Source organism: Buteo buteo, chromosome 12, assembly GCF_964188355.1.
Source record: "Buteo buteo chromosome 12, bButBut1.hap1.1, whole genome shotgun sequence".
NCBI lineage: Eukaryota > Metazoa > Chordata > Aves > Accipitriformes > Accipitridae > Buteo > Buteo buteo.
Window position 1 is genome coordinate 16453687 of NC_134182.1, and position 23953 is coordinate 16477639.

The 23953-nt window shown below is 40.0% G+C and overlaps 2 protein-coding genes across 9 annotated transcripts in view; one reads left to right on the top strand and one right to left on the bottom strand.

Annotated features, from left to right (window-relative positions):
- Window positions 1-311: 311 nt before the first annotated feature.
- Window positions 312-23779, bottom strand: PREPL (prolyl endopeptidase like). 8 transcript variants are annotated; one of them, XM_075042840.1, is made up of 15 exons: window positions 23647-23779; window positions 22852-23094; window positions 19387-19584; window positions 18787-18853; window positions 17923-18129; window positions 15788-15911; window positions 13254-13470; window positions 12490-12675; window positions 10853-11056; window positions 9928-10103; window positions 8260-8476; window positions 7926-8075; window positions 6837-6963; window positions 5660-5766; window positions 312-439 (listed from the first exon to the last, which is right to left on the bottom strand). In XM_075042840.1, the coding sequence occupies exons 2-15, from the start codon at window positions 23068-23070 to the stop codon at window positions 359-361; spliced, it is 2280 nt and encodes a 759-aa protein (XP_074898941.1). In that variant the 5' UTR covers window positions 23071-23094; window positions 23647-23779; the 3' UTR covers window positions 312-358. The 8 variants fall into 8 exon arrangements, with proteins under 8 accessions (XP_074898941.1, XP_074898942.1, XP_074898943.1 ...); XM_075042841.1 differs by having other exon boundaries at window positions 17923-18126; window positions 19387-19587; XM_075042842.1 differs by having other exon boundaries at window positions 5660-5742; window positions 19387-19587.
- CAMKMT (calmodulin-lysine N-methyltransferase) overlaps window positions 23626-23953 on the top strand; it is a 226530-nt gene continuing 226202 nt past the window's right edge. Inside the window, exon 1 of the mRNA XM_075042848.1 lies at window positions 23626-23752. Coding sequence (XP_074898949.1) covers window positions 23678-23752 — 75 coding nt within the window. The 5' untranslated portion in view covers window positions 23626-23677. The remainder of the gene's footprint in view (window positions 23753-23953) is intronic.

The following is a 23953-nucleotide window of genomic DNA, read 5'->3' on the forward strand; positions in this document are numbered from 1 at the left end:
GGTCTTAGACTGGAAAGGCTGCCTGTACAAAGTGCATGTACTTCACATGTTAGGCTTTACGCACCAACTGTTGTGCTTCTGTTCCGCTTGTATAGTGCTGCGCTGATGGCTTGTGTGAACAGAACTGTACTGAACAACTTGATTAATGCAGGTGGCTACTTCTGTACTACCTGGCAGGGGAGAAATCCAGCTCTTAGTTTGTACGTTTATAAGCCAGTTCCACACCCAACTTTGAATTTCTTGTCTGCTTATGCCTATAAAGCAGGGATCCAAGAGGAGAGATCCTCTGGAGGTGTCCACTTTTCACATAAATAAAAATCTGACTCAAAGTTCTTCAGGTGGTCAATGTGTTTATTAGCTATTTGCTAGATTTCATATGATGTTGGAGATGGCATACTTCCTCAAGTTCTTTGTTCAGAAAAGCAAGGTGTCTTGCAACCTAAAATAATGAAAATATTTTATTACAAAATAGAAAAATTATTTGCACTATAAACCTTCAGGTTCTTGCACAGCTCTTCTAATCTTCTTGCTTTCCCATACTAATGCCAAGCAGTACCTTGCCCTAAGACAGAATGAGGCTTTTCCTGAAAGAATTAATTTTGGGAATAACTGCGACAACAACAAAAAAACACTTGCTAGGATTTGTTAGAATTAACAGTAATAAAATTCGTGTCCAACTGTGATAGTCTGACATGTCAGTAACAATATGGCAGGTCTTGGCAGTATGTTGCTTTTAGCCAGGCACGTTTGTACAAAGTGCAAAATGTTGCAACCTAATTGTAGTGGCATCCTTTGGTGGTACAGATCATGCATTTCAAAATGTAAAGATCAAACCCATCATCAGTCGGCGGCGAGGCCAGCAGAGGCAACGGTAAGGGGGCGGCTGAGCGCTGGATGGGGGCGGACCGGGAGGGGCCCGAGGCGCGGGAGCCCCGGGGCAGAGCGGAGGGACCGGCCACAGCCGGCGGCTCTCGCGACAGAGGCTGGCGCGGCGCGGGCGTTGCCACGGGCAACCGCGGGAGATTGGAACGGCCCCGAGGAGCGGCGGCGATCGGGAGCGCGGCAACGGGGCGGGCAAAGAGGGCGGGGCGCGGCCCCCCCTTCCCCTTCCCAGCTCGAGAAGGCTCCTCGGGCGGTGGGCGTCGGCCCGGAGGGAGACCCCGCTGTGGCTGCTGCCGCTCGGGTGGAAGCCATCGCTAGGAAAAATGCGGCGACGCAGGCAGAGGTGCCGCGTAAACGTGCAGCTGCCCGGGTCTGCGGCTGCAGGGAGTGCCCGAGTCTGTCACCGGTGCCGGAGGGCAGCGGGGACACCTCTCGTGTGAGGGGTGACCAGGTGGATGATCTGCTCAGCCTGGTGGCAGAGCTGAAGGAGGACGTGGGAAGGTTGAGGAGTACCAGGGAGTCTGAGAGGGAGATTGGTGGACCCGCACCCTACCATCCCTGAGGCAGAGGCAGCAGATGGAGGCTCTGCAAGAAGCGGAGGTTCCCCTGCCCTCCTGTCACCAGGCAGGAGGGGACCTACGAGATGGAGGGGAATGGATACGGGTCCCTGCTCGGGGAGGCAGGCGAATCCCCTCCCGGTCTCCCTCACCTTCCCGGTTGCCCCTGCACAACAGGTATGGGGCTCTGGAACTTGAGGACCAGGTCAATGAAGATCAGGATGTAGATGAAGCCCTACCCAGGGGGGTGCCTAGGCTCAGTCAGGCAGCCCCACTCATTCTCACATCCTCTGAAAAAAGAAAAAGGAGGGTAATTGTCATAGGAGACTCCCTTTTGAGGGGGACAGAGGGCCCAATATGCAGACCTGACCATCCCACAGGGAAGTCTGCTGCCTCCCTGGGGCCCTGGTAAAAGACATTACCAGGAAACTCCCTGGTCTGGTTCGGACCTCTGATTATTACCCATTGCTGGTTGTGCAGGTTGGCAGTGATGAGATTGCAGAGAGAAATCCAAAGGCAATCAAAAGGGACTTCAGGGTACTGGGGCGATTCGTGGAAGGATCGGGAACACAGGTAGTGTTTTCCTCAATCCTTTCAGTGGCAGGGCAATATACTGAAAGGAACAGGAAAACACACCTGGTTAATACGTGGCTCGGAGGCTGGTGCCATCGGTGGCATTTGGGGTTTTTTGATCATGGGGAGGTTTACACGGCACTGGGCTTGCTGTCAACAGATGGAGTCCAGCTATCTCAAAGGGGGAAAAGGATTCTTGCTCATGAGATGGCAGGGCTCATAGAGAGGGCTTTAAACTAGGTTTGAAGGGGGAAGGAGATAAAACTAGGCCCAACAGAGATGAACCTGGAGGCAGCATGCCAATGCTGGGGGTGGAATCGATAGCCCAGCTCAAGTGCATCTGTGCCAATGCACACAGCATGGGCAATAAACAGGGGGAGCTGGAAGCCATTGTGCAGCAGGATAGATATGACTTAGTCACCATCACGGAAACGTGGTGGGACGACTCCCGTGACTGGAGTGCTGCAATGGATGGCTATAAGCTCTTCAGAAGGGATAGGCAAGGAAGGAGAGGTGGTGGGGTGGCCCTCTTATGTTAGGGAGTGTTTTGATTGTACAGAGCTACACAATTGTGCTGACAAGATTGAATGCTTATGGGTAAGGATGAGAGGGAAGGCCAACAAGGCAGATATCATGCTGGGAGTCTGTTATAGACCACCCAACCAGGATGAAGAGATGGATGAATCATTCTACAAGCGGCTGGCAGTAGTCTCACAATCATGTGCCCTTGTTCTCATGGGGGACTTCAACTTTCCAGACGTCTGCTGGAAATACAACATGGCAGAGAGCAAGCAGTCTAGGAGGTTCATGGAGTGTGTGGAAGATAACTTCCTGACACAGCTGGTAGGTGAGCCTACCAGGGGAGGAGCCTTGCAAGACCTACTGTTTACAAACAGGGAAGCACTAGTGGGAGGTGTGATGGTCGGAGGCTGTCTCAGGCTTAGCGACCATGGAATGATAGAATTCTCAATTTTTGGTGAGGCAAGGAAGGTGGTCAGCAAAACCACCACTATGGACTTCTGGAGGGCAAACTTTGGCCTCTTCAAGGCACTGGTTGAGGGAGTCCCTTGGGAGACTGTCCTGAAGGGTAAAGGGGTCCAGGAAGGCTGGACATTCTTAAAGAAGGAAATCTTAACAGCTCAGGACCAGGCCATTCCCATGTGCTGCAAGTCGAACCGCCAAGGAAAACGACTGGCCTGGCTGAACAGGGAGCTTTTGCTAGGAGTCAGGAAAAAAAGGGAGAGTTTACCATCTCTGGAAGAAAGGGCAGGGAACCTGGGAGGAGTACAGGGATCTTGTTAGGTCATGCAGAGAGGAAATTAGAAAGGCAAAAGCTCAGCTAGAACTCAATCTGGCCAGTGTTGTAAGATACAACAAAAAAATGTTTTTACAAATACGTTAACAATAAAAAGAATCCCAAGGAGAATATCTATCCTTTAATGGATACAGAAAGGAACGTTGCCACCAGAGATGAGGAAAAGGCTGAGGTACTTAATGCCTTGTCTCAGTCTTTAATAGAGAGACCAGTTATCCTCAGAGTACTCTGTCCCCTGAGCTGGAAGGCAAGGATGGAAAGCAGAATATACCCCCATTAATCCTGGAGGAAATAGTTAGTGACTTACTACGCTGTCTGGACACTCACAAGTCTATGGGACCAGATGGGATCCATCCAAAAGTACTGAGGGAACTGGTGGAGGTGCTTGTCAAGCCACTCTCCATCATCTATCAGCAATGCTGGTCAACGGGGGAGGTCCCAGAGGACTGGAGGCTTGCCAATGAGATGCCCATTTACAAGAAGGGTCAGAGGGAGGATCCGGGGAACTACGGGCCTGTCACTCTGACCTCGGTACCGGGGAAGATTATGGAACAGTTTCTTGAGAGCACTCACATGGCAAGTCCAGGACAAGCAGGGGATCAGGCCCAGTCAGCACAGGTTTACTGAAGGCAGGTCCTGCTTGACCAACCTGATCTCCTTCTATGACCAGGTGACCCGCCTAGTGGATGAGGGAAAGGCTGTGGATTTTATCTTCCTTGACTTCAGCAAGGCCTTTGACACTGTCTCTCATAGCATACTCCTTGAGAAGCTGTCGTCTCATGGTTTGGACAAGTGTACTCTTTGCTGGGTGAAAAACTGGCTGGATGGACAAGCCCAGAGGGTTGTGGTGAATGGGGTGAAATCCAGTTGGCGGTGGGTCACAAGTGGTGTTCCCCAGGGCTTGGTGTTGGGCCCCGTTCTGTTTAATATCTTTATCAATGATTCGGATGAGGGGATTGAGTGCACCCTCAGCAAGTTTGCAGATGACACCAAGGTGGGAGGCAGGGTTGATCTGCTTGAGGGTAGGAAGGCTCTACAGAGAGATCTGGACAGGCTGGATTGACAGGCTGAGGCCAAGTGTATGAAGTTCAACAAGGCCAAGTGCCAGGTCTTGCACTTCAGTCACAACAACCCCGTGCAGCGCTACAGGCTTGGGGAAGAGTGGCTGGAAAGCTGCCCAGCAGAAAAAGACCTGGGGGTGCTGGTTGACAGCCGGCTGAATATGAGCCAGCAGTGTGCCCAGGTGGCCAAGGGGGCCAATGGCATCCTGGCCTGTATCAGAAATAGTGTGGCCAGCAGGAGCAGGGAGGTGGTTGTTCCCCTGTACTCGGCACTGGTGAGGCCGCACCTCAAGTACTGTGTTCAGTTTTGGGCCCCTCACTACCGGAAAGACATTGAGGTGCTGGAACATGTCCAGAGAAGGGCAACCAAGTTGGTGAGGGGCCTGGAGCATAAGTCTTACGAGGAGCAGCTGAGGGAGCTGGGGCTGTTTAGTCCGGAGAAGAGGAGGCTGAGGGGAGACCTTATCGCTCTCTACAACTACCTGAAGGGGGGTTATAGTGAGGTGGGTGCTGGCCTCTTCTGTCAGGTGGGTGGAGATAGGACGAGAGGAAATGGTCTCAAGTTGCAGCAAGGGAGGTTTAGGTTGGATATTAGGAAAAATTTCTTTACTGAGAGGGTTGTCAGACATTGGAATAGGCTGCCCAGGGAAGTGGTGGAGTCACCATCCCTGGAGGTATTCAAAAAGCGTGTAGACAAGGCACTTCAGGACATGGTTTAGTGGGCATGGATGATGGTTGGACTCAATGATCTTGAAGGTCTTTTCCAACCTAAATGGTTCTATATATGTTTTACTCATGAGGAAGATGGAAGTAAATAGCCAGTATGACAATTTTAAGCACTTAATACTCTATAGTGCAAGACTCTGCCTGCTGGAACAATATTTTGCACAACTTAAAACCTTTCACTCAAAGCTCTCAGCACATTACAGTGGGAGTTTAACACTATTTTGAGGCTTAAGGCACAATGAGGTTCAATAATCTGGCTCTGTCACTGGCTCTTTTATATCTATGAAAATATATATTGATAAATACATATAATTATGTGTGTATATATATATATAAAAACTGCTGGTTTATATATGTAAAAACCCAGCAGTTGCTCTTGCAACATTTTATATATATATATGTGACCTTTGTTCCAGCAGTTTTTTTTTATTTTTGATACTTTAAACACACATTCAATGACTGCATGAACTACTGAGGCTGAATTATCAATCAAGGGGATACCTTCCCCCAGCATGTTACAGATGTGTGCAATAAAGGGAACATACCTCATTCAGTGAATCCTCCCAAGATGAATCACAATGACTGCCATTTGCCTGGATGTCTAAGATGATACTAGGGATCCAATTTCCTGGAACGATGAAGCTAGTGATCACTTGACATTGAATGAATGAGGAAAAAGGTAAACGGGTATGTGAGTTGTTAAGGGACAGATAATTCTGTCTTCTGTCCTGACAGAATTTCTGTTCTTCCTTAAGAAAAAAGAAGAATCATATAGGGGCTTGCTGAACAAACTATTTGTATTTCTATTAAATAGGTATTTGAAAAATGTTTATATATTTAGTGTGTTTGTTCTCTGAGTCTTTTTGGAAAGGTCTGCTTTTTTCTTTTTGAGCAAAGACTGCAACAGCAATTGCAGCATCTGCTATCCTTCCTCAACTACTGCAGTTGTGCTGCTAGCAGAGAAGGGGCATAATGAAATTTACAAAAGCTATTTCAAGATCTGTTTTGGTACTGATGGTAAAAGCCTCTCCCCAGATTAGATGGTACTACAAAATAGTAAGGCTTGAATGTACCTTTTGCTGGAAATAGTCCCAAAGTTAGTGTTTGATTTCAGGTATAAAAGTGTCTGTGCCTTGGCACTGTTGTCATTCTAACTTGGACTAACACCTGCAGTTTTAGCAAACTTGGACAAGTAGGTTTTTACAGAGCAGCAAAAATAAGATTTTTATCCATGTGTTGTTCATAACTGCAGTCTGACAGTATCAGTAGCTGCACTAGACAGTATGGGTTCACCTAGCCCTGTCCAACAGTCACCATATGTTGAAGCCTAGGAAAGACTGAGCCCAACTTGTATTCTCCCAGTCTTTTTTTTTTTTTTTTTTTGCTTCATCTCAGAGGGTTTCCTGAGGCTGTTGTGGTTTGTCACTATTAGTATTTAACATATATGGGTTTAACTGTTTTCAGGCAGGTCTACAATAGACATCTGGTCCCTTTTAAGGCTCTGGAGAGCGCATCTTAGAAGCTGATGTTCATCTATTTGTCAGTATGACTGCACATCTCATCTTTGCAGATAATGGAAATTACTTCAGAGCTTTAGATACTGGATTATATTGTATAAATGAATGCATTAAAGGAGAAGTCAGTCTCTATGGTGTTTAATTACATGACTACTAATATTCTGGTTTAGTTAACTCCATGTATCTGTAACATTTGTATTCTTACCTTTCTTACTTATTCTGCTGGCATGATCCAGTGCAGCCTTCCTAAGTTTCTGAACATATCGTAAAACTCCTGTTAGTGGTATCCGTTGATCATTTTCATATGCCGTGATAAAAACTGAAGGATAACACTGAGATTAAAAAACAAAACCAGTGACTTGACAACTGATTTTTCTCATCAAGTAACAAGTTTTTCTCTACTTATCTTACTGGACTACTTGTTATGATTTATCTAAAACCACTTCTATTACATAATTACCTGCTCTTAAAAAAGCACTGTTATCACTCTAACTGCAAAAAGTACTTTGGTCTGAAAAATTACTTCATATTAGCGGATCATCTACTTGCAAAAGGTAATAAAAAACATCCTCTTCCCACTGGTAAAGGTCTGCTACATGTCTGCTTGCTGATGATTGCAATTATAGGGGAGCAATAATAATTATGGAATGGTTCACCTTAGAACAGTAGCTGAGTTTACTTTTGCAATCTTTCTACACATAAAAAGTAGTTGTTTTTATATAGTAAGCTTTTACTTAATGAAGCTATGCAACACAGCTAACACATTACTTCAAATAAAGAGATTTCCTCTGAGATGACAATGTCAAAGCTATAGCTCTTTTTCCATTTCATTGTTTGCATCTGAGAAGGTATTTAATCAGTGGAAAATACCTCCTTCCTCCTTTGACAAAGTCTGCAAAACTCAGCAGAACAACAGAACCCCCCCACATAAGGAGAAGTTATTTCACCCGTTGAGGTTTGTTATACTATAGAATAATCTAATACTTCCTGTCAGTCCTGTAACAAAACAAGTTTTTGAAATCTACTAATTATTTAGAAGGTGGCACTTGGTTCATTTCAGTAGTCACTTATGACTCCAAGTATTGCTAAGATTATTACTGAAATAGTTTGTATTTGCATTAATGATTCATTTTAACATAAAGCAGCAGCTAAGACAATTCTAAAATACTGGGTTTTAAAGCACTGAAAAGTTAAACAGACTTTTTTTTTAAATTCCAGGTATCCATTTTTTGTTTTCTTATAAACTGATACACTTTATTACTGTAGTATGTCACACAGAAAGCATAGTTTTTACCTGTGGCTTAATATTCTGGTATGGACAATAGCTTTTGATATACTTCATACATTTTTCATCTGCTAATGGATTTCCCCATTCTTCCTGTTCTTCAATTGTCAGTGGGAGATGAGTTTTCATCATTGTATTTAGAACATCTACAAAAGGAGCCTTAGAAGTTATTAAAAAAAAAAAGTTGACAAATAGGAGAGAGGATCTCAAATGCCTAGGTCAAGGTTTTCTGAAATAAATGAGGAAAGTGAATTCTGAATTGGCATGTTTCCAATTCTGAAACTGGTAGAATGAAACAGAAAAGTTTAATGTCATAATCCATAAAAGGTTTGCAGCACCTCACCTGTAAAACCACGGCTCTGATAAGTTCTGGATCAGTGTTGCACAGCGCTCCTGCAAGAACTCCTCCCGCACTGGCAGCTGCTAGTGCTGTGTATTTTGGCTGAGAAAATCCTAGCTGATGCAGCAGCATGATGCAAGCCTTAAGGTCATGGAGACCTTTGAGTTTATTATACTGACATCCATCTTTGTGCCAGCTAAGACCTAGCTCTCCTCCACCCCTGAAATTTAAAACAATTCAAGTTGGAATCCCTTTGGAAAATGTTAACACAGCCAAGTTTCAGATAATGAAAGGACAGCAGCAGCCACGGAATTGCAAAACCATAGTTTGCCTTCCCAATTAACTCTTCTTCTATTATTGTCTTTACCCTTCTTTATGGCTAAAATACACAGCATGCAAACAAAAAAATCTGTGCATGGTGATTGGTGAAAAGCTTAACTGCATAAGGGTGCTCCATGCCCTTGTGTTCTTTTATCCTGGAACTCACAGGAAAAGCAGCACTTTAGGAAATGACACTATCATTGTAGCCAATACAAAATCAGACACTAATATTATCTTTTTATACAGAAAAGTATTAAAATATCTAAAATATTTTCAATAATAATCTCGCTAACAAACTAGCATTTATTGAAAACAGTAAAATAGTATTCTCAGCACCACACTGACACTCTCAGGATTTGTCTTCTGTGTAGCTTAAATTTTGAGACAGTTACAAAGTGGGTTTTTTTTCTAGTTTGTGAATTTCAAATACTACTTGAAATGTTGTGTTTTGTAATACAGAATTTTGAAATTTATTTGTATTCCTTTCTACACAAACACAATTTTGGTTCTAAGCCACCTGAAATTTCCTTATTCAGGTTTCAAGTTTAAAATTACCTAACTGATTAGTCTGCCAAAATCTTCATCTTTGGATGAAGAATCCATCTTCATCTAGGACTGACCTGCATCTTAAAATATTTAGAGGGGTGGGAGGAAGAACAGCACAATGCTTGCCACTGAATATAGCAGACTGAATATATTTGTATGCTGAATTTGTTTTAGAACTGGTATTTCAAACACCTGCTCATTTTCCCCCTTCCTTCCCCTCCCTAAAGTGATTCTTTTGTTATCTTCTTTACCTACTGAATTATTATATCAATGAAAATGTGAAGCCTATTGTACATAGTGGTTTGTAGCTAAACTGGAGACAGAGGATTTAGCCAATAAAAGAACAAGAGATGCAGGTTAAATGCTTAGTTGTTGCTGTAGAAGGCAAATGGCTTTCAGAAGATGCAGACTGAACATTAGTACCCAATGCCCTCAAAGAGAGGGAAGTAGCATGTCATTGCAATTTGAACATGTTATCAAAACTTTTTTTTCAGCAAAGATGAGACAAGAAGTAATGAGATTTCAAAAGATTAAAAGTTACATACAACCATTCTGTTGATTTAAGAAACCTAAATACAGTATGTGGTCTTGAAAGTATGATTTTTTTTTTCCCCCTGAGGTAAATTTATTTTTTTGTTAAGAACTACTTTGAAAAAAATCTAAAGAGATGGAAGTGAAAAGCATGAAGAATTAGGTATAGCTACATGAAAAAAAATTATTTCTGTACTGCTTCAGTTGCATATCAAGAAATATCTGTATATCCCACAGATTAAAATCTTAATTCCGTTTTATATTTTGACTTACCTAACATGGCAATATGCTAATATCCAACCCTCTTCAATTAACATCAGCTTCTCTTCTTTAAAGCTCATGTTCAAATCTATGCCATAAGCTCCATATACATGAACTAGAAGTGGTTTCCTGTGTAGCTCTTTAGAATTCATACTATGAAAAACTGTAATTGGCACCAAAGTTTCATCCTGGAAATGAAGGAGTATTTTACAATAAAGGACACTGCAGAAATCTCAATGACACATGGCAATGAAAACTTCAATTATTTATTTTAAAATGTGTTTTTTTGATTACAGTAATTTTTTTCACTTAGAATGTACAAAGCACTCTTGAAAAATAAAGCGAGAGCCTGAACCTCTGCTGTGGAGGCTTATGGATGTAGAGTATAAAATTCATTTAAGTGTAACACCTGAGGAGTTTTTAAACTACCAAAGCACCCAAGTCTTCCTTCCCTTTTTAACACCAAGAATATCTATTATTAACAAAATAGTTTACCACTTACTGCAGCAGAAACTCTTTATTAACATCTCCAATTTTTTTAAACTCAGGCTGTTAAAACTTTCCTTTCTTGATCTATACTGTGCAGCTGGTTGTGGGGTGTTCTTTTCAACAGCTGGCATCTCTTTCATTTATCATGGAGAGTATGATACCATACATCAACCAACATCTAAGTTATACTATACTAAGATTCTTGACTTATCGTGTACTGTTATCGGCTCTAGAATACCCAGGTTAACGGAAAAAAAATAATCTTATCACGACTCCTTCTTGTTCTTTTCTATAGCACTGAAGAAAACACCCACTGTTTAGTAACTATAGCACCAACTGCTCTTTTCATTTTTTTTTAATCTCTATTTGCTGCCAAATGCATTTTCTTTGAATGGGTAGGGAGGAATGGAAGAATAAAGGGAATGGGAAAAGGACTGAAAAATCTTACCTTGCTTTTAGCTAGTAAACGTGTAGTGTGACAATTCGTAATAATTGGTACCTCTTGCACAGCTTGTTCAATGAGATTATTTTCTTTAAATGAATATGCAAAACACTTAGGGGGATGTACTGGGGAGGTGAGCTGAAAATAGCAAGTGCTGGTGGTATGTTCAGGATGAGATTCCAATTCAAATTCACAGGCCCACGTAGGTAGCTGAGAAAACATGGCATTTCAGGTAAGACCCTTACGCTGCTTCTGTAAATTTTGCCTAGTGTGTCCTTCAGAGGAAAAAATTTTTTAATATCAAGTCACTTATCTTCAGTTTGTCTGTAGCACAATCTGTATTTCTTTTAAATTCAGTAATGAAACAGAGAAAAAGTTAAAGACTTAGGGGAAAGGTTGCCAAAGGCTACTGGATCAAGTTCAACAATGACATAAAAAAGAAAAATAAATCCAAATTCAGTTTAAAATGGGCATTACTGTAGATTTTTTTAAAAATTAAAACTTTCTTTGAAATCATTCTGCATTGTTTTTATTTTTTAGATCCTATTTCCCTTCCGATTTCCAGTCCTACTTCAACATGTTATACAGCCAAGTCTGTCTCAGTTGTTATGCTTTTGCTGTGAGTTAGCTCCAGTAATGCTAAGCCACTGAAAACCCCTGCCTCTTGACTTTGTTCCTAGTGCCAGCCATTGTGAAGAACAAAGCCTTTTCCTGGCACATTCACCCACACTTACTGCTATTATATTTAAGATTTTTAACTCTGCTAAGAATAAAAGAAATCAAGATTCATTCTCTGAGAGCAGCAGGGACATAGTCAAACCCTCTGCCAGGCCACTGCTTACTTGGGTTAGGTTGCTAGAGACTTCTAAAATGGCAGCAAAAGTCCAAGTTCTCCAAAGTAACTGCAGACCCTTTCTGAATAAACAAACTATAACCATTTTCAAAAATGAAGGTTTCAGAGACCATACAGTGTACTTTGCTGAAAACCTTTTTCTGTAGCAGTTTTATAGAATGCAGCATTGGCAACTTGTTGCAATACACTTGTGAGTAGTTCAGATTGTATTTTTCATGCAAACAAATCAATTAAATACTTTGTCTGAATGGTCTCTGGAAATCATGGTTTTGAATTGAGTCACTTTTTGTTTTTAATCCACAAGTATTTAGCAACAACTAGAGAAGGGAAGAAATATTTTGCACAAATTGTACTGCACTATCAGCTCTTCCCATTTTTATGAGACAGTGTCTATACTTGTCTTCTGAATGTTCTAATCTTTCTTCTGTGGCAGGGCCAGGATTATTTCCTTGCTTACATGGGTAAGTGTAACCAAAAATAGGCCCAGTAAAACTCAGCAGAGTGTTTAGGGAATCAAGTCCTATTTTACTTAATCAGCTGTATTGTAAAGATCTTGGCTGTAGTAAGTTGAAGAAAGAACTGACTCATAGGATAGCTGCTCTCTAAGTGCTGCAATAAGCCACCACATGAAATACAATTAGTCACAATGATGAACTTGACAGTATTATAGTTTCCAAACCACTTCTACTCTTGGAATTAATCTTTGCTTTCACTATAATGTTATGTTAAAAAAAAAAAATTAAATAGTGCTGGAAAAATATGAAGCTGCTTAAGCCAAGCTAAAACATACCTCTATTGACTGAACTAAATGTGAAACAAAAGAAATCACATTTAAGTAAAGATGACCAGCATTCTTCAGGAACATAACACAGTGATCAGTAAACATCTCCAAGTCTACTAGCTTGGTTTTCTTTTCCAGTGCATAAACTAACTGCCAGTTCTCCATGCCACTGGAAGCCAATGGTGCCTTCATCAGCTATAAAAACAAAAACCAACCTTGCATTACTAAGATGTAGTAAGAGTTACAAATGAGATGTACAGACACATAGGTGATCTCATGCAATGTTTTTATTGCAAAAAATTATTAGTTTGTATTGGGGCGTTTTGCCTGACTAAAACTGGAGGTTTTTAAACTCCTTTTACTTGGGCAAAATGGAAAAACAATTCAGTAACATTTAGAAGAGTAAGTTCAATTCTCATAGATTAATCTATAGAAGATTATCATGCAATAAGTGCTTTCAGTGTGGCCAGCAGAACTGTAGGTGGTTTGGTTATATAGGCTGAGATCACCAACTTAAATCTTAATATAGGGGAAATGACTTAAAAGCATATTCATTTCTTGATGTTGCCAAAGGAGTTAGAATCAAACTGGCATGCTACACGTGAGACTCCATGTTCTACTATCAGTCTTTCAATCCATACAGCTCTGTGTAAGTCTCTTAAATTATTTCAGTAAGGTGAAGCACAGAATTACAAGCCAGCCTTACTATTTCTATATGATCTGCAACAGGTATCTGAACGAATCATCTGAATCTTATTATCAGTTAAAATTACCTTATATTCTGCAAGTTCTCCGTATGTAGTAAGGATATATAACTCATCATTTCTGTGCTCAATATGGTAAATGACTCCTTTTGTTCGTGCTTGTACAAGAGCAGGTAACTTAAAAGGATGTCTACAGTCAATCAGCCAAACTTCCGATGTTGTCTTGCTGTTGCTGTTGATAGTGAGAAAACGTCTATCTTTTGTGCAATATATGTCCACAAAGAATCTGTAAGGAATAATTAAAAAAAAAAAAAAAAGCTTAAACTTGATTAGTATTTTAAGAATACAGGTTGTTTCAGAATCATGGGCTTACATCTGCAAGGTAAGAAACAGCAGCATGCCTGTAAGTAGGCTGGAGAAATTCTAGACTACTTGGTTCCCAAACCCACTCCTGCTGCATTTATCCTGGGATTCAAAAACCTACTATCTTGTGTGCAGAACCTGAAATATGAAAGGAAAGCAGTTCATTTGTTGCCCAACTGAACACAGGTTTTTGCATCACTGAGATAGACTGGGTGCTCACAGATGTATACAGGCTTTAAAATTCAGGCAAAACTTAGAGCCTCTTATTGAGCTCATAACCCTATTTAAAAAAAAAGTAATAGTGGATAATTAAATTAAAATTAATGAAGGACATCACATGGGAACAGCAGTAACAAAAGAAAAGCAAGAGCTATTATAAAGATAAACTGATAAAAAGCCCAAGTGTTACTGACCTAACTTGGTCTGAAGCAAGTAAGACAAAAAGACTACTTTTAAAAAAGTACAGAAGCCTATATGCAACAAGACGGACAGTGCTGCAGTGTTAAAGCTGGAAACTAGGAACTGGTTTTGGAACTATCTAAGAAACTAGGAACTATCTACTGGTTTTAAATGCTTCTAAAATCTAGAAACAGAAAACAGAATGATAGCCAGTGGCTGGATGCTAATATTAGACAAGTTCAGGCTGAAATTCAGATTCAAATTTCTGAGTCATCCTAATTAACTGGAATGTCATGTCTTGGGACATAGCAGTTTCTTTGCCATTTTGAATCTTTAAGACTGGAGGTCTCTAAAAGCAAAACTGTCCAACACAAAGATCCAGAAGATTTCATCAAGAAATTGCAGGGTGGAGTATCGTAATCTACGTTATACAGATCAGATACATGACTGCAATAATGATCCCTCTAGACTTCAAAATATTTGACTGGTGAAGGGAAGGATGCTTTAGATAGCATTTTAAGTGCCTTTAATTATTTGCAGGTAGAGCAACTCCAATGTTTTTGGTACTATAGTTTTTTCTAATTGCACCCTCTTGACATTGGTAGGGCAGGCACAGCAGGGGATCTAAAGTCTGCAAGGCATCAGTCTCCTGCCTCTCTAATACACGTGAATTTGGTAAAAGTGTGGCAGTGCATTCAGTAGAGATTCCAACAGTTCAGCTCTGCTGACCTTACCTCTAAAAGAGTCAAGCTGAAATGCAAGTTATGCTTCTCCCCAAGGACTCTGACCCTGATATTACAAATTTTTTTGTCTTTGTAGCTTTTTTTTTTTTTTTTAAGGAAGTCAAGAAATATTCATCTTCTAAAAAAAGAATATTTGATTGCACCTAAAATGAGCTGGTGAAATGTAGAACAGAACTGCTCAATGGCAATACAAAAGAATGTCTTGCCATCTCCGATGAACAAGTGAGTTCATTTATGAGCTACAATAGCACATGAACCTTTAGAGTAAGTTTCTAGTAGATTTACTGTAATGACTATGACCTTCAGAATTATGCCAACAGTTTCCCTGTGGGGAAGTGTCAGGTCAGTGCAACTTGATTTTCCAAAAGTATGCATCAAATGCAACTGGAACAAAAGGATCTTATTTATTCCATCTCAATTGCAGATTTTTTTCTCTTTTTATTAAGATTAAAGTATAATTGAAATTTCTTTACTGAATATGTAACTCGAATTAAGAATAATCTCAAACGTTTATGGAATGCTGTATGAATCTACCACATGCTACATGGCTGAAAAACTAGTTCTGCACTCAATTTAGCAAGAGCCTTCTCGTCTTCCTAAACCACTGCTTAAAGAAAGGTTATTGAGAGGGTATTCAGTCAACAACAGTTCTATCTCTGGGAATGCTGTAATGATTTTGCTCATCCATTACCCAGAGCAAGGATTAGCCTGAACTTCTATGTTTTTTAAAAGATGTATCAGACATCAATAGCAGAGAAAACAAAATGAAATCCACAGTCTGATTTACCCTATATGACACTGTCACACATTCATTAAAGGACACCCTGACCTGAGACTGACCTTGACATTTATAAACTCAGCTGAACTCGTGAGGTAAGAGAGGAAAGTTAAATCTCTGTTGATCACCTATCAAGAGGAGAACAGAGCACATTCTCAGACTGCATAAGGCACTACTGACAGCAGAACACAACTTAAAATTGGCTTTTACCATTTTGAATATGATACAGAAGAATTTGTTTTCCAAACCAGTTATATTTTACATATAAAATACTCTAGAATATGTAAAGGACTTCTTGTTATATTTTAGGTAAGTATTACCTTGCATCTTGTTCTGTATAAACTAACTTAGTATGTTTCTGATCAGTGAAAGTTGTCATAAACACATTCTGGCATTTAAGGTTCTTCTGACTTGTGTAATACAGAACATCATTTGTAGCCCACTCTGGAAAAAAGACAAATGCATATCAAATTTGGAACAGTGTATACTATTATTGGTAGAAAATGGAGCTCCATGAACACTGGACCCAATGCTGAAAAAGGTGGGTTGGAGCTGACGTGGAACTGAGGACAGCACTTCTACATCCCAAAGGCGGGGGTAAGCCACAAAAAAAATTTTCCATGTTTTCTCAGAATCCCACAGAACAAGAATCTCATAATATATTAAAAAAAAAAAAAAAAAAAAGGAGCAGAGGACAACGTTCTAGGGCCCAGGAAGAAGAAGCTCTTGACCCTGTGGCGGTTCTGGAGGTAACAGGAAAACACAGAAGTTTGGCTGTATAAAACTTGGCAGAGAAACAGAGGTTTAGATGGAGTCAGCGAGGTCATAGAGTATGAGCACTGCACCACTACATGTGACTGCATGCAAACCATTTAGAGAAAAGAGATGATGCATGTGCCCTATGGGTACTGCTGAGATAAAAATTCTCCAGTTTTCTATGCTTGTATTTGTGTTCACCAACATTAGAAATGTGTAAATACAGGAACCTTGCTATTCTGAAGTTTAGTAATCTGACTGATCCAGCCAAATTACTGCTGTCTCTTCTGCTCCTATAGCCACCAGAATAATGTTTAATACATATGATATTAAAAAGTTACTGTATGCTGTTTTATGCATAAATACTAATTTCCAGTATAAAACCCAAGGAAGTACCACACTGAAGTAATGCAAATAATTTGCTATCTGAACAGCAACGTGGCTCCAAAGTGCACAGGTAACTGGGGGTTCACTATGAAGAAAAGCCTTTAGAAGGGAAATCCAAGTTCTTCTATAGCCTAGCATTTAAAAAAACCACAGATGTAAATTTTCAAGAACTTCCATTTGTCTGTCTACTATTGTGTATCATGCAGTACAAGCATATACTTTGCAAGTGGTCATAAGACCTAATTGCTCATTATTGAGGTACCTCTGTACTTCATGATACGTCTGTACCTCACTTACAGCTGAGTAAGTTTGCAAAATGGCTATAATCTCTACCATTCTGATAGTAATTTTTTGTACTTTTATTATCTACCAATAATCTGTTACACCTATGTAGGCAACAGGAGTTGGTTTCTTAAATGTACTAATTCTTCCAGACAAACCTAGATAGATGTTCAAATCAAGTATAGTTAAAAATGTCACTGGCAACTTTGAAGGCCTAGTTTTCAACAGGCATTACAAACTTCAACTGTGCAAACACAACATTAAATTCTTGCTACTCTTCATTTTTCTAACTAGGAAGTTTTACCTACAGTTTTAATTTTTTGCCCCGCCCAGGCAAATTGCTTACTGCACTATAGATACTCGATGACATCTAACAATATAATCCAACATATAAGATGTGGAACGTTGTATACATGCTATTGTGCTCTTTTTTTCTATACTCTTTAACATACTATTAAAAAAGAAAGATTTCCCATTCACTTCGGTTTACCTCTGCTTATTTTAACAACAATGTAAAGCTCTGTAATCTATTCTGGAAGAACTGACTCAAGGCCTGACTGGGTTCTGAATTGTGATGCACATCCTGGAGTCCAGTTGAAATTCCAGCCAATACTTAACAGTAGGTAGCACTTGCACACTTTTCAGTGAAGCTAAGTGCCTACAGCTATCAGTGACTTCAGTTGTAGCTGTAAGGGTTTAATAACTAGAACATTTTTCAAAAAGATCTTTATATTGCAAACAATTACATCAGTAAATTTTTAAAGAAGCATATTGAATTCAACAAAAAGAATGATATGCATGACTATTCAAACATGTATAAATGCTTGCTTTTACAATGAAGGAAAACCTGTATCATGAAAGCAGTCACTTTTATCCACATCAGATAACTTCTTGTGCAGTGTGAAAGAAATTGTAAATAAGAAACAATTGAACAAATATAAAAATGTTGCTTCATTATTTTATTTGTAGACTAGCAAAAATGTTGTGTTGAAAGCTGGTATGATCCACAGGACATTTATAAACAACTTACCAAAACTGAATACACTTTGAATTACTTTTTCTATGACAGGAGAATGATCAAGTTTCATAATAACGCAGGTTGCCTCTTCAGAATTTTCACTTTTTAAGCTGATGGCCATGTATCTCTGATCTGGTGAAATTCTGATCCGTTGAATAAAGGCATCAGAAAAGCCAAGATCTTTGGTACTGAATAAAACGTCAACATTTCCTTCATCTACTACATAAAAAAGAGACAGCAAAAAAAATCCTGTAATTAAGGCAACGTCAAAATGAACGTGGTTGTTAATGCCTGTATTTAACAAGTCTGCCTGCAATATTTGCAAGCATACTACTACAATTTATTAACACTAAATATTTGTCTTGCAAGATATTTGCAAATGCAGTTCGTAAAAATCAACAAAATAATTACAGTTCCAGGAAAAAAAAAAGTCTTGTAGTTATTATTAAAAATATTTTAAAAGTGTAGATCTTGGCTTCTAGTAAATGTATTAAATTTTTAAGTTCCTAACCTAAAGCACAGTTGTTTTTACTAAATACAATTAGTAATATTTTTTTTCAACCCCCTCAAATAAAAAAGCATGAATGTGCTTTTCCTTTTTCAAAATGTTAGCTTAGCACTCTGAAAAGAAAGGACTTCCCTCTTTCCCCTCCAGCAACTTGCCTTAGTATCAATATATACTATTATCTAACTCTCTTCACCTCACCTTTTCAGATTCAGGATTCTAGAATTATTAATCAATCATTAAAGAATTTTATAAAAGTATTTTATTTTAAGAAACAGAGCAAATAAGCTTTAATGTAAGAAAAGTACACTAAGTGATAAATGTACAATATTTTCAACAATCGTACCATGGTAGGAAGAGAAATCCCTTACCATCATCTGCTTTTGAAAGAAATATGCAGCCATTCTCTTCAAAGTACACATTCTCTCCAAACCTGATCTGTTCAATACAAAACAAACATGTTTTAAGTCCAACATACAGTGAGGCTATTTCCTTAGAATCCCTATATTCAATCATTGTTCTGTACAACACAATTGTAACATACACAAATGACAGAATATAGCACATGTATTTGATACTGAAGGAGGAATTGCATGCATCAGAAAGGTTCTTTCAAAGTTAGGGTACCTAAGCTACCTCTACCTGCTCTAAATTTAACAAAAGGCTCAGATCACCTCCAATTGCTCTTGTAATTTACGATGTCTTGTATTCTTTATCCAAAAGTCAGATGATTATTGTACCTTTACTTGTTTTTGCCTATGGAGTAATTAAGGTAAGTATGCTATCGTAACAGGTATAAGCTGTTCTAAACACATGCTGTTACTATCCACAATTATTAAAATACCCAAAACTCAAAACCCCCACCATAAATTAATCAGTAAAACAGCATTTTATAGCAGGAATGGCTTTACTGCCTTTTATCTCATCATTGTACTCAGTGATGAGAAATGTTTGTATTTTTTGCCACTTACCCTTGGGCTTACTGAATTGAATGTATACTTGTTGTGCAATTCTTCTAATTTTTCCTTGATTCTTTCTGTCATGGCTTTGTATCTTGCTGAAATGTCATTCCAGTTTTCCTGCTCTGATTTTAGACGATTCTTGTACAAAAGCTCTGATGTTATTATGGATGTATTTTGCTTCCTTTTGGAAGGGATTTTTATTCCTTCCTGCTGAGTAAGGGAAGACAACAATGGCTATAAGTCAGCACTCTGTACTCCAATATGAATATACTGAGGCAATAATGATATTTCCTGAGCTATAGACCCAAAACCAACTTTGCATTATTACAATAGTATGTGCCATTAAAAAGAAAAACCACAATTGGGACAAGTTTTTTCTCTTCAATTCTTTGTGATGTTTTAAGGAGACATTGACAAATGTGTTATACTTGACACACTTATTGAGGTCTTCTCTTAAAAATTTAGGGTACTATTAATGTATGCTCTTATCTTAATTGATTATATGTAAATATGTTTGTTCTTGCTCTGGAACTAGTTTTTAATTAATTTTTATGGAATTCTGTTATTTTTCCTTCTTCAGAGGTGTTCTTTCATAATTTTCCTGTCTTAGGAGTATCGTTTCTCTTTCCTTTCTGTCGTGGTTTAACCCCAGCCAGCAACTAAGCACCATGCAGCCGCTCACTCACTCCCCCCCATCCAGTGGGATGGGGGAGAAAATCGGGAAAAGAAGTAAAACTCGTGGGTTGAGATAAGAACAGTTTAATAGAACAGAAAAGAAGAAACTAATAATGATAACACTAATAAAATGACAACAGTAGTAATAAAAGGATTGGAATGTACAAATGATGCGCAGGGCAATTGCTCACCACCCGCCGATCGACACCCAGCTAGTCCCCAAGCGGTCATTCCCCGCCCCCACTCTCCAGTTCCTATACTAGACGTTACGTCCCATGGTATGGAATACCCTGTTGGCCAGTTTGGGTCAGCTGCCCTGGCTCTGTCCTGTGCCAACTTCTTGTGCCCCTCCAGCTTTCTTGCTGGCTGGGCATGAGAAGCTGAAAAATCCTTGACTTTAGTCTAAACTTAGCAACAACTGAAAACATCAGTGTTATCAACATTCTTTGCATACTGAACTCAAAACATAGGACTGTACCAGCTACTAGGAAGCCAGTTAACTCTATCCTAGCTGAAACCAGGACACTTTCCTAGACAACAATGCCGCCCACACTTATGTCCCTGTGCCTAGAAGTCCTAGCAGCTTGTTCAGGTTCTTGTTCCACCTCCTCAAAAGTGTTAGTATAAATATTCATAACGTGCAGAATGAAGGGAAGCTGTGAACTGATAGGGGTTCTGCAACAATTTTATCAGGAATAAGCTTAGGGATCTGGTTTTCCACAACCCATGAGCAGACTACTGCTACCTCATTGTCAACAAAGCTGTCTTCTCTTGTAAAAATGTTAAAAATGTGTTAAAATTTCTAGAACAATACTACTTCTTTTTGCTTATTATAAAATCTCATTTGATCTAATAAGCTTAACATATATTACAGTACATAACACTGCACAGATCACACAAAGTAGCATTATAACATTCAGTGTATTAAGTGAATGTGTCTAAACTTAAAAAGCAGCATATACTTTTTACCCTGTGCTCACTTTGCATCAAGAATGGCTGGTTTGTTCCTAGTTTGTCTTCACACATGCATAGACTAAAAGGAGGAGAAACTATTTGCTTCAGTTACCAACCTCCCTATGAATATAAACCACATCATTCATGAGAGCATATGAGTGTTCATTGCTGGTTCAGACAAATGGTCTCTCTAGCCTAGTATATCAAATCAGAAGCACAAGTCAAAGAAACCATGAAAGCCCTTAGAGAAGCTCTGGAGCAACTGTGCAATTGGTCAAGGTGAAGAAATTACAGGATGTGTTAGTTGTACCACCCTCTCCCCAGTCACTGGAAAAACTGCTGTAAGAAAACACCATTCCCCAAACCAGAAGCAACCGAAGAAAAACCCCACAGTGGCCACAACTGGATACTTAGGAAAGCATAAGAATTGGACAAACAGATTATATTCCCCAACAAGTATTCCCCCAGCTTTCCAATGATTTTAGCTCAGGAATTTCCTGAACTGAATGTGGTTTCTGGATATTTAAAAAGTCTTTTTCATGTACATGTATCATCTCCCCTTATACCTATGTAAAGTTTTAGCAACCACAAGTTATTCTGGCAAGTTCCACACTTTATGAAACTTTTGATGACTCCCCTCTTGTTTTCAACAGTTCCCATTATATTTATTTGGAAATATTATACAGAGCTGGTGGCCACAGTGTGGATATATATTAGTTACCTGTACACCTCCCTGCCTGGGGAAAAAACAGTCATCTAGAAGAGCATCTAGAAAGATTTTGAGGATAGCAGAGGAACGTGGTGACAATCAGTTTGCAAACATCTGCTCCAAAGCAAACAGGCATAGCTTCCTTTCAGGTGAAAACCACCTGTTTGTACTGTGTAACCAGTGTCATATACCAACATGTGTTAGTGAACTACCAATGAATAAACAGAACCACACATTCTCATCCATCAAGACTTCATATGTTCTCCTTGAAACATTTGCTTATACTTCAGACACAGACTTAGGACCTGTTTACATTATGGTTACAAATAACAGGGTTACAACAAGATGATCTTTGGGTCACCATTTAAGAAACACTGTCAACTTGAAACAATTTTAGAACACCATGCATCCATCTGAAAACATGTTTACTGTAAAATAAACTAAACCACCAATCTTTTTAAACAGTACTTATGCATTATACATATAAATCAGTTTACAGGCTGTCATACTGCAGTAAACTTTTATAATACCTTTAGCAAACTCTGTATTAGAAACACAGGAACAGAAAACCTGAAATTATTTCATACAATTTTCTGACTCTGTGGATGATACATTACCACCCATTTACACAATATTTACTTACAGAAGTAAATCCAAGTACCTTTTAAAGTATAGTTTATGACATGTGAATATAATTATGAGAAGTCAATAGAATAACATTTAATATGGTGCAAACCACGACTTACTGGTCAGCACCAAAAAAGATGAGTTTTTTTGAGCCAGCTCATGGTGGTTAAGTCTGCTATCATCAGTTTGGACACTCTGCCTCTACACTAGCTGATCTCTCCCTGCAATCTTCTCCTGACACTTTATCTGAATCTTTCTGGAAGATACCAATTTTTAAAAAACTGCTACAGCAGGAAAATCAACCAAAATGCAGCTCTATATCAAAAAAGTATAGGGAAGTTGAACAACAGTGTAAGTCTCTGAATATAACTGAAATACTAATATTTATCCCCATGCTTCAAACCCTTTAGGAAAAATGTGTTTCCTTGACATCTGAAAAATATGGCTGGTTTCCTTAACACATGTGCCAAGGTAGTTGTTGACATTAAGTCTATACTTAAACAGCGTACCTTGCAGGAAAATAATCTCCATGGCAGGATGCTTCCAGTTGGAAGAGTCTTATGTGTGCATGTGCTTCCTGAACAGTCCAGGATGTGGCATTTTTTTTGTTGTGTTTTACTATAAAGACATATTGTTTGAAGATGGTTATGCTTAGAGTAGTATTTGGCACTGAAGCTCAGCCCTTGGAGAAGATTTCGCAGTCCAACACATGACATCCTAACCTTCATTTCTTGATAGTCAACCTGAAATTCCTGAAAACCCCAAACTGCTGATCATTTACACTGTGTATGTGAAATATACGTAACATAAACTGCAGGCAAAACTTCCTCTCTTTCATAGAAATGAGATTGATTCATTAGGTAAATCAGATGAGAATAAACAGTAAAACTAAAGCTGTTTCTTAACAACTGGTACACACAGCTTAGCTTGCATATTAACCTGCTGTTACTCCAAAACGTGGTTCCTGGCGGTTAAAAGTTTAACTCTAGTGAAATTATCAATAAGAGAAGGGAAGGTGCAACTGTGCATGTTTAAACGTTGAAGAACCAAAAACCGGGAAGATGTAGGGAAGTCCGCCGTCCGCCCCCCCCCCCCCCAAGTATCGTACAACAATCAAATCACTTTATCTCAAGAGGATGACTTGACAGCAAGAGCTGAATGCCCCTCGCCGGAAAACTGACGGGTTTGCAGCTCTGCGGGAGGAAAGGCCCCACGCGTTTCACCGCCCGCGGTCCCGTTCCCCCGTCCCACCCGGTCGAGGGCCAGAGAAGCCGGCCCAGCCTCGCTCCCCGTCAGCCCCTCACCGCCGCGGCAGGGCCGTGCCAACGCCGGGCAATGCCCGCGGCCCGCGCAAGGACTCGCCGTCGCAGGCGGGGCTGGACCCGCTCTCCCTCCGGTGGGACTGCCCGGGTAAGATGGCAGGCGACTGGGAGCAGCTCCCGGCTGCCTCGCGGGACTGCCCGTAGCCAAGATGGCGGCAGGGCGCTTCAGCCAGCCGCACCGGGCAAGCACCGCTGATGTCAGCGAGGGCGCGCGGAGCTGCGACGGACGGGCGAGCGAGCACGGTCCCTGCCGCGGCTTCCTCAAGTCACTCTCATTTCACCCCCCCAA